The 10,392-nt window shown below is 37.3% G+C and overlaps 3 protein-coding genes across 5 annotated transcripts; all 3 read left to right on the top strand.

Annotated features, from left to right (window-relative positions):
• On the top strand, positions 151–863 carry LOC104777748. Its single transcript, XM_010502054.2, has one exon. It carries the CDS (start codon positions 322–324, stop codon positions 559–561), a length of 240 nt encoding a protein of 79 aa, XP_010500356.1. The 5' UTR covers positions 151–321; the 3' UTR covers positions 562–863.
• Positions 3,969–5,169, top strand: LOC104777749 (50S ribosomal protein L18, chloroplastic). The gene is made up of 2 exons (XM_019243885.1): positions 3,969–4,692; positions 4,814–5,169. Exons 1-2 carry the CDS (start codon positions 4,615–4,617, stop codon positions 4,961–4,963), a joined length of 228 nt encoding a protein of 75 aa, XP_019099430.1. The 5' UTR covers positions 3,969–4,614; the 3' UTR covers positions 4,964–5,169.
• On the top strand, positions 5,351–9,832 carry LOC104777751 (fanconi-associated nuclease 1 homolog). Of its 3 annotated transcripts, XM_010502057.1 has the most exons (15): positions 5,351–5,511; positions 5,581–5,683; positions 5,767–6,155; positions 6,258–6,353; positions 6,462–6,726; positions 6,827–6,889; positions 7,356–7,430; positions 7,534–7,649; positions 7,780–7,850; positions 7,950–8,037; positions 8,111–8,251; positions 8,322–8,527; positions 8,613–8,886; positions 8,981–9,214; positions 9,292–9,832. In XM_010502057.1, exons 1-15 carry the CDS (start codon positions 5,419–5,421, stop codon positions 9,733–9,735), a joined length of 2,658 nt encoding a protein of 885 aa, XP_010500359.1. In that variant the 5' UTR covers positions 5,351–5,418; the 3' UTR covers positions 9,736–9,832. The 3 variants fall into 3 exon arrangements, 2 of the variants coding, with proteins under 2 accessions (XP_010500359.1, XP_010500360.1); XR_766330.1 differs by lacking the exons at positions 8,981–9,214; positions 9,292–9,832 and having other exon boundaries at positions 8,363–8,527; positions 8,613–8,874; XM_010502058.2 differs by lacking the exons at positions 8,981–9,214; positions 9,292–9,832 and having other exon boundaries at positions 8,322–8,486; positions 8,613–8,757.

Genomic DNA, 10,392 nt, shown 5'->3' on the forward strand with positions numbered 1-10,392 from the left:
GAAGTGGTAAAATTGTTGTAAGTGTGTGAACAAAGGAGAGATCACGTGGGAGGATAAGAAAAACGAATTGATGGGTTCATGGGAATGCTCTTATCGCGGATCTTGCCTCTCTTGACCACTCTCTCTCTCCCTTTCTCCAATATTTTTTAAATTGACAAATTCCTTAAATAAAATATTATTAAAAAATTAGAAAGATCGTTTTTGTGTTCACATGTGGTGTATAAATATACATGGAAGCGTCTTCAATTCAACTCCAAAAGAGAAGCATTATTTTCAAGAAAACAAAAATCTAGTTCTAAAGAAGAAGAAAAAAGCATAAAAATGGCTTCATGGAAGAAAACAATCGCAACACCATTCAAGAAAGCGGCAACGTTCTTCAACCAGCCGCAGCAATCATCATCGCCACATAGCCGCCACGCAAACGCAAAGGCGAGAGAAGAGCACGAGAGACGAACCGTGCAAGAGCTTCAAGGTGACGTCATGGCTTGTGGTTATGAAGATGTCCTCGTCATGTGGTCTATTCTTGACAAGTCAAACTCTTCAAACAATCTCACTTCTTGATTTTAGTTTCTTGCAATCAAGAACGAGAAAGGAATTCAAATTTCCCTCTTTTTCAATTTCCTCTTCTTTTTTTTCCCCTTTTTTTTTTTTTAGGTGTATATGTTGTATAAGCCCGCCATGTCTCTCATCATGATTCTCCTTATCTTTTATGTGGTCGTGGCTTTTTAAATTTAGATTTTAGTGAATTTTTATCCGAAGTCTAGTTTGGATTCGGATGTTAGTAATCCCTGTGATGATCTATCTAATTCACGGTGAGATTTTTCATTTTAGTTTGGAACAAATGAATGAAATCTTTTCATGTTGCTGTTGGCCTTCAATTCCGGTTTTATTTGTATTATTTTAAGCGGTTTACGCAACCTCAGATGAATGATGGAATCGAACTAGTGGTATAATAAGAAATACTTATAAATATAACTAGTGGAGGATAACAATGTAGTTAATTTATTAGAAGATGCAAAGCTTATAAGACTTTGCACTATCTCAATAACATATTTCTAAGTCTCAATGGGGGATGATAATGTTATCCCCACTCTCTTATCCAATAATAGCCTTTCAGAATTCAGACACTAGACTTGAGCTCATTGATTGCTATAAATCTTTTGGAATTTTATAAACAACCCCCAATGAAACAATGATTTTCACTCTAGTGGACTAAATTTGTTTCTACGTTTTTTATTGTTTGGTGGGAAATATGCATGAATGAGCCAAAACTAGCTTAAAAAGGCGATTGCCGACAAATAAAAGAGAAGTGATTTTCTGTTATGTGCATTTTCTATAAATTACTACGTGTTATATTTTGTTACAAAAATGTCTACTTTGAATGGAATTTTGATGACATTTTTATTGTTGGCTTGGTTTCATTGCTATGGTTAAGTCAGTTTCGAAGAAATCAAACCAAGTTAAACAGATTCTTTTGGTTCAGTACAATCCCGTTTGGCATGTTTGGTTATTTTGCCAGCCATAACAACAGATCTTAATCCTTTAATAGTAGAACATGTGAGAAACAATAATCATAAACAACACATCAACAATCTTCATATACGATTGGTGTTCAGACAATATACATATAAGATTACAAAAACTTAAACAAAAAATACTAAAATGATAAAACAAGGTGACAGCCCTTAAACTTAGGAAAACCCCAATGATTGAATCCAAAATAAAAATAAGAAGAGAGAACAAAAAAAAAAAGTACAGCCGTATAAGGCAGTGTGTGAGGTAATGTGATGAATGATAAGCTGTGAAATTTTAATAAATTGAAAGTGGGACAACATGATTCCTATAACGTGCCTTGTCTTCTCCATCATCTTCATTAACATCCCTAACATGTTCAAACATCTGATCAGAGAGCTGGCCTCACTTCTGTGCAACCTAACATGGCCCCCTTTAAAGGTCAAATCCATCTACAAAATTTTGGAAGTTCATGTACAAGCCTTTAATAACAACATCTTTTCGATACAGGACACAGAAACAACATAAGTGAGATATTTCTAGCCCACGAGTCTAAAAACTATTGGTTTGATCAGTAATCATTGGTCTACTGTGTATAACACTATATACTATAAAAGCTTACATATACCAAAATAAAGCATATATTTACTTTCTGGTAAAATATTGAGAGCTACATGGATCTATGTAAAGGTTAGTCTAATAAAGATCATTATGCCATACAATAAAAATTTGAGTTTGTGCTATCAATAAATGTACAATTGTTCGTAGATCCACCACTGGATTTTCACCATAAATTTCTTCCCTTTTCTGTCAATGTCATGGACACAAATTGTTGTAGAGATATTAATTATGTTGTCATCTGATCTTAGTGTTTGGTTTGTAACTTGTTTGCAATCTTCTAATCTACTGGAACTTGCATCTTATATCAAATGACTTGCACCAAATTAAAAGACCCTTTTTCATGTTTGGCTATGCGACATTATATCTTAAAGAGAGTTTATATAAACTTGAGAGATAAATGCACAGAATTATTCAAGGAATCTCATGATGAGCCAGCTCAAAATGATGGAACAATAAACCACCAAATGATAGAAAATAAAAACATAACCCCATTGCCCAAGAGATCCTATTACAAAGTTGATCGATATGGAGTACATAAATAAATAAAACAGAGCCTTAGGATGGGTCATAAAGTTTACTGCCTCAAACTTACCCTTTTACCATTATAACTTACCAGTAATAACTCTAATAATTCCAATAGTCTAATAATACATGAATCAAGAGAAAGATTGTACACTTACTAAAGGAAACTGTTAAAGTTGTTGTGCTTAGTTTCACTATTGCCACAAATATTGGAATTTAGTTCAACCGCATAATAATAGAGAACTTCATCCTTAACCAAGTCGCCTTGGTCCAGTGGTAAAGGGAGAAAAATCCCACCACCTGGGTTCGAGTAGCATTGGTCACGGGGATTCGAAATTTAACATGGTTTCTCCCGACCCCAGAAGATTAGTCTTTGGGCCTAGGAAGCCTTTAGGATCACTCCTGATTTATAAAAAAAATAAATAAAAAAAAAAAAGAGAGAACTTCATCCTTGCCATAGATTCTAGCAATATCCTCAAGCTAACTCTTTTAAGTTAGTTTAGGTCCTGAAAGCCAACAAGAGTCAAAACCGCATTGAGCCTGAAACCAGTGATGCTCTACTAAGTTGTTGTAGACCTCTACTAAGGCCACAACGGTAGAAGCTTTGTTTAACCGCAAAACGAGAGGTAAAAACACACAGTGATGTCAGGACCTTCAATACTCAAAGTCTTACTATAGATTTAGATTATAGCAAAATCATCATGAACACTCTCGAAATGGTTTATGTCGTGAAAACCACCAAATCTTCAAACAAGCCAAATCCAATGATGAAGTTCACTCGAAGATCAAGCTGAAAAAAGAACAAAGGAACATAATGGCTAGTTCTAGTAGATTCCTGTTTGTTCAAAAAAATGAGTCATATACTGATATACAGCGCAATGGTGGGTGTACTAAAACCTTACAACGTTGTGTTATGAGTTGTAGAGAGATGGCGATTGAGTGAAAAGGGTATTTGTACCGTTAGCCGTCGATCTCAGTGTCTAACGAGCTAGTACAAGACTATTAGTACATAGTCATGATTCATGAAACATGCAAATAGGATTCAAACAAAAGCAATCAAATTTAATGTTGGAGAGGATATGTTCAATTATTTCGAAAAGACCCTAAATTTTAATTTTATTGTACATTTGGTCCCTATCTATTTTTATGTGTTCGATCCGCCCCAATCTATTAAAATGGAAAAAGATTATAAATTGAGAGAATTGACACAAAAGGATGAGAAATTCATTTAAAGAACAATGGTAGAAGAATTAAAAAAGTTTGTAACCTTAGGGGTCCAAAAAATAAAAGAAGCAAATCTATTAGACTGCAAGAAAAAGGGGGATAAGGGAAAAGGATTAGCTTTTTTATACACACCGAGCTAGAGAGCAGAGCGAGCGAGCGAGCGAGCCAGAGAGAGAGAGAGAGAGACCAAGTATGACGAGCGTGAGTGGGTGTGGGTCGGTGAGCCTAATTACTAACCGCAGTACGTTTCTGGGTAGCGGACTTCAACACCGTGCCGTTTTCCTGAAACCATGGTCGTCGTCTTCTTCGTCTTCGATTCAGTCTCGGCCCATGGTCGTCGAATCCAAAACCAAAACCAGCACCGAAGATCGAACCGCCCGCCATTCTCGTATCCGTAAGAAGGTGTTCTGTTTCTTCCCTCTTTTAATTTTTATCGCCGGATTGTTCTAGAATCTCTAATTTGTGACAAGGAGACTAGTTTAGGATAGTGAGTAATGTAGAATCGGCGATGAAATTGAGTGTTTTTATTAGAGTCTGAGAACACAATGTAACCAGGTTGTTGTAATTAACAAATTGAAGCAATGTATATGTAATTGAGTTTTGTTAATGTGTGTAAGTGAGTGAATCTCGTTGTTACACTTTTGTTGATAGGCTAACGGTACAACAGAGAGGCCAAGGCTATGCGTATTCCGTTCAAACAAGCATCTTTATGTTCAAGTGATTGATGATACTAAGATGCACACTTTAGCTTCAGCCTCAACTAAGCAGAAACCTATCTCTGAAGAGTTTGACTACACCTCTGGACCAACCATTGTAAGTTCTTTTTTCGAATTTGCAATTAGAGAATGATTCTGTGGTTACCATTTAGCTCGATTTCTCTTTGGCCATATATATATACTGATGTTCATGCTTTATGCTTTGGTATATTGAGTAGGAGGTAGCGAAGAAAGTTGGGGAAGTGATAGCAAAATCTTGCCTGGAGAAAGGGATCACAAAGGTGGCCTTTGACCGTGGTGGCTACCCTTACCATGGACGCATTGAAGCTCTTGCCGCTGCAGCTCGTGAACACGGTCTTCAGTTTTAATCCGTCCTTTTTTCTTTCCTTTGTTTCTTTTCTGAGGAACCGTCGCATATGAATGTAGAGAACCCATTTCCCTCAATTGAAAATGTTGAAATTTTTATCTATAATTTTGGTATAGCCTGTATAAACCAAGGCCCCCCCTGAACAAACATGTATCCAAACACACACAAAAGTATCATAAGTTGCATAAGAACTGCAACTTCAGTGAATCAAGCAAGAGTAGATAATTTTTTTCTTAGTTATATTTGTTGTATAACTGAGTGAGAGTTCTCTTATTTCTTTAAACCAATGAAAAATAGATAAAACCATTTAAAAATGAAAAAAAAAAATGAATAGAAGAAAAAAAGAAAAAAAAAAAAAACAATCTCCGACCAAAATATTAAAATGGTAAAGGAAAATGGAAATAGAGAGAAACTGTAGCGCCAATCTAAAGATTTTCCCGCGTACGTCGTCGTGAAATGCTCACCGGACGGGAGAGTTTGCTCCGGTTGATCGGGAAACGTCGGCGGTCTCTACCCAATCGCCACCTTCTTCTCTCCATTCCTACTCCGGTATCTATCTTTTTCCCTCAATTGTATCAAAATCAAAGTAACTCTCTTTAATCCCAAAAATTCCCCTAGGATTCGTTGAATCTCGAGGTCGACGATCTTATCTCAGTAGCCGGAGATGGTGGTCGTTCGTCGGAGAATCAGGCTCCTCTCGATGACCCGAGCAAATTCTCTGGTTGGTATTTTTTGACTAATATGCTCATTTTCTTTCTTCATTAGGGATTTTGAAAATTAACAAACTTTTTCAACTTCCTTCAGATGATTTGAGTCCGTCCACGAGGAAGAAACGGAGATTAACTCAGACCACTCTTCTTCAGTCAAGTTTCTGGTCAGTGCCAAAACGATCTGAAAATGGTCTTGTAATCTGTACCCAGCAGCAACCAGTACTTGATTCTGAAGTTTCTGAATTCAATTTGGTGCAAAGAAGTGAGCCTAGTGACTCTATTTGCTGCAAGGTTGATGATGGTTCATGTTCTCCAAGAAATGAGGAGATTTTGGAAACTGTGACTTTAGATGAAACCAATGGTGATGCTATTCACACCTTTATAGTTGGTAGGAAGTTCAGTGATGTTCTGAATTTAGAAGTTGGGGGTAACATTTGCCTTTTGAGACATCATGAGAATATCAAGGATCGGAATGCTATAAAGGTTTTTGTCCTTTCCTTTAACATTATTGTCTTCTTGAGTGTGAATTCTTGTCTCTTTATCTGCTAGCTACTAAAAAACATAATATTTGTCGTTTCACACTAGGTTGTTTCTGCAGACTCTGAATTGCTTGGGTATATACCTAAAGATATCTCCCAGTGCTTGTCTCCGCTTATCGATGAGTATGACCTTAATTTTGAGGTTGGTGATTGATTTATATGTCTTCTTCTTGTGCTTGCTCTGATATAAGCTGAAAAGTTGAGATATACAGCGTCAGGTGCAAATGATGTAGCTCTACATTCTTTGCAGGGAACAATAACATCTGTTCCGAAGAATTCTTCTGAAGCTGTTCCGATCAAAGTTGTTTGTCACAAGATGACATCTGATGGTTGGAAGGAATGTGAATTTTATGAAGATTTTAAACCTATTTGGGATAAAGTTCTTCAGGCTGTTGAGCATCAAATGCATTTTCCGCATAAAACAACAAGATACCAGTTAAACTTCAACGTTGTACTACAAGAGGTTCTAAGAAGCTGCTCTCACCTATTAACAGCCGATGAAAGGGCATTCTTGGGTATTTCACATATGATTTTTTTTTTTTTGGGTTTCCTTCTTGATGTTGTTGGAATAATTGATTTACTGTTATACACTCTTGTTTCTTGTTTTGGTTACAGAATCTTTCCCCTCTCTCTCAAAAGATAGCCAAAGACTTTTTGTCCGTCTTTACACACGAAAAGGTATAGACATTATTAGATTTTGTTTTTGAATTACGCATTGTAGTTTTATTCGCTTTATTTGTAGATGTTCTTAGACAAACTGCTATGAAGCGATGTTGAACAAATAAAACAAGGATTAGGGCATCCTTAGTGTCCTTTTCTTACCTATTTTTCTTCTAAACACTTTATTTTCTCTTGTTTCGAATAAACATCAGTGGTCATTAAATTCTGATGGGCAGTATGTAGAATGATGTTAGGTTTTGTAGAAAGGTATATGGTCTCAGTTGCTGTGTCTGGGAAACTGGAACTGGATTCTTTGCTAATTTTTTAGTTGCCCTTCTGGTGGTCAAGACTCTAGTCTGATTTTTACAGATACCTTTCTTTGATATTGTAGTTGCCCCAGAAACACTCTTGCTTAAATCACTGAAGTTACAGTTCTCATGCGCTTTATGATAATCTTGTGAGATGTTTGGATATGTTTGTTCAGGACCTTGGTTTAGACTATCAAATATTTCATACCATGAGGTTTCTGATTCCCTTCAAGCCCTGAAGGATCTAACAGGTAAATGATATGCGCTTGTCAACACGTTCAGACACACACCAAGAACTTATTCTGGTTGCTAAACTTTCATATTAGAAAAGGCTAATCTCTATATGATGTTCAGTCAGGGGATTTATGAGTTCAGTGAAGGACGCAGATGAACTAGATTTCCAAAAAATGAAAGAGATCATAGAGTTGCTTAATGTCACTGAACTTCGTGATATCTTATCTATGAACAAGGTTGGACCACACTAACTTGGAGATGTTTGCTCTGTTTATTGGAAGTATTGCCAATACTCTATTGGTGCCAAAGGTTGTAGTTCACTCATTGGTTTGCTTGAAATTTTGGTATGCTTTATTGGTGTTGTAGGTGTTCAGTCGAGGCTCAAGAAAGAGAGACCTCATTAATTCACTTTCCTCTTGTTATAATGATGGAACGAGGTTTGTTTGTAATCCTTTGTAATAAGATTTTTGAAGCTTCTTTCCTCTTGTCGCAGTTTCTGTTTCTCTGTAAGGTTGAATTCTGTTGTTAACTTTTAGGATACATCTAGCAACAATGATTCTAGAAAAAACAGGACTTTGTGCTAAGATATCCAGTACAGCAGACTCTCTCATATGGCGTATTGAGGTGAATTTTGGATTTTTACTTGCAGAAATTAATCAACTATATTATAGGAAATAAATCTGGTTTTATGTTGCAGAGGCTTTTCTTTCTCAATGGAGAGCAAGATTTATCCTCTTTTGTATTACTGGATCTCGGTATTATCAAATACCCAAGTTACAAATGCATTGAGTCAGAGCAAATATTTTCAAATCGGACAAAGCTTCTAGCATATGAAGAGGTGTTTACTTGTCTATATTGGAAAAAAAACAGGCTTGTTTGTCTACTATATTTCAAAGCTTCAATTACAGGCCATTGAAGTGGCTCAGTTGATGGATGAATCTCTTGACAGTGAGGATTCTCGGACAGTGTTGAAATGCATCATGATTTCTGAAACCCGCATATTCAGTTCGTCTTTGGATTCTGCGCACCATGCTGCATTTAACTGCTTCACCGCTCCATGGGTTTACTCAAAGGTGGTTCTTTTAGGAGTTTCCTTTCTTGAGAATCACAAGAGGCATGTGAAAACACTCATCTTGTTTTTGACTTATTCAGATTCTCTTTGTCTTTTTGCGTGTTGAAACTTGTGTCTGTGGTTGCAGGTACAACCAAGCAGCTTATCTACTGAGGCGGTTGCTCAGTTGTTTCAATTGTGACAGGAGACGAGGATATTGGACAGTCAGGTTATCAACAGACTTGGAGCATATGGGACGTCCAAATGAAAGCCTTACAATAGCAGAGCAGGGACTATTGGATCCTTGGGTGCGTGCTGGTTCACGAATAGCTTTGCAAAGGCGCATTCTTCGTCTGGCAAAACCTCCAAGACGCTGGAAAACTCCCACCTTTGCAAATCTCGACGAAAAGAAGATCCCTGAGGTTGTTGTTCTACTCCAAAGATAAGAAAGATACAGAAAAAGATATCCAGCTCATCTTCCTAGCTTTCCCTTAAATATCCAATTTTGCATTTCAGGTTACCATTCAAGGGAGATCATTGAATTGTGAAGTTGGCATGAAAAACAGGTTTTATGGGGAAGACGGAGAACAATGTGGAGTGGAGCAGCTCGCATTACAGTATTATAGTGGAGAAGGAGGAGGATGGCAAGGAATTCATACAGAGAGTAGCATCTGGTTAACGATTTTCGGGCTTCTCATGTGGGACATTCTGTTTTCCGATGTCCCTGGTGTTTTCCAAACCCGCTTCCAGGTTAATGAAGCTCACTACCTGTTTCACGCAACGAAATGAAAGTGCTCATTTGATTCTTTTTTGTTCCCCTTGTGCAGACTGCTCCATTGGACTTAGAGACTGAATCATTCTATCTAACCAGGAAGGAAATGATAGAATCTCAGCTCGAGAAAGTTGCAAACGGAATGGCTGAAGAAATACTAATCATATCATATGAAACACACCGTGGAACAGCGTGCAGGGGAGTGGCTTGGGAGCGGTTTACATTAGAGGAACTGAGAGCAGCAGTGGCTTGTGTTGGAGGTGTGTGTGTAGCATCGCTGTGCAGGCATTTAGCTCAAGACTATAGGAGCTGGTGCAGTGGAATGCCTGATCTGCTACTATGGCGGTTCAAGGAGAATGGTTATGAAGGTGAAGCTAAGCTTGTGGAAGTAAAATCAGAGAAAGATAGGTTATCGGAACAGCAACGAGCCTGGCTTCTACTCCTAATGGATTCAGGCTTTAGTGTTGAGATTTGCAAAGTAAGACCACTGCTTGTTTAATTAAAACTTAATTATAGAGATTAAAAACGATTTGAACATGAACACACACACATGATTGGATTGGTTGCATAAGGTTATCAGAACTTTTTTTTTGTTTTTTAAGGATTTGTTTTTTTTTCGTTTCTATTTGCTGTTGCTTTCTTTGTTGGAGTGAGCAATAGAAACACGTGTAGATGATGCTAGATTTGATCAAGTAGCCGTTGTGTCTTGTTTGTTGTACCATGTAAAGAAGACTAAATTTTGTTCTTCAATCAACTTTTCAAAGAGATTCGTAAACTTGGACAAAGTGTGGTGGTCCTCACATGTTGTAGATATACTAGATAGATCTTATTTTATGCTTTATATTGCTTTTCTATTTATTTTTGAGACTTTTTTGTATCATTTTCTCTAGAGGAATATGCCATTTTGGGATGGGAATTAGAGGATAATTCTGCAGTGCCCCGCTGGAGACAGTTTCTCACTTGTTTTTTGACTGTGGATACACTTCACGTGTTTGGCAGGCTATGGCTCGTTCCCTCTGCCCTCAATTTTACTCAACTCAACTCTCGCAGCTATTGATCCTCCTTTCGGGTACGAATGTTAAGGGCACTGTTTGTTTTCTCTTACGCCTTGCTTTTCAAGCCACAGTCCATACCATTTGGTTGGAGCGGAACCGTC

Source organism: Camelina sativa, chromosome 3 (genome assembly GCF_000633955.1).
Source record: "Camelina sativa cultivar DH55 chromosome 3, Cs, whole genome shotgun sequence".
NCBI classification, from domain to species: Eukaryota; Viridiplantae; Streptophyta; class Magnoliopsida; order Brassicales; family Brassicaceae; genus Camelina; species Camelina sativa.

Excerpts from the sequence above, each read along its gene's own strand:
- LOC104777748 (XM_010502054.2), top strand. The coding sequence starts at position 322 with ATGGCTTCATGGAAGAAAACAATCGCAACACCATTCAAGAAAGCGGCA.
- LOC104777749 (XM_019243885.1), top strand. The coding sequence starts at position 4,615 with ATGCACACTTTAGCTTCAGCCTCAACTAAGCAGAAACCTATCTCTGAA. Across the intron at positions 4,693-4,813 it reads ACACCTCTGGACCAACCATT|GAGGTAGCGAAGAAAGTTGG; the intron begins GTAAGTTCTTTT and ends TATATTGAGTAG.
- LOC104777751 (XM_010502057.1), top strand. The coding sequence starts at position 5,419 with ATGCTCACCGGACGGGAGAGTTTGCTCCGGTTGATCGGGAAACGTCGG. Across the intron at positions 5,684-5,766 it reads TGACCCGAGCAAATTCTCTG|ATGATTTGAGTCCGTCCACG; the intron begins GTTGGTATTTTT and ends AACTTCCTTCAG. Across the intron at positions 8,038-8,110 it reads CTCTCATATGGCGTATTGAG|AGGCTTTTCTTTCTCAATGG; the intron begins GTGAATTTTGGA and ends TTTATGTTGCAG.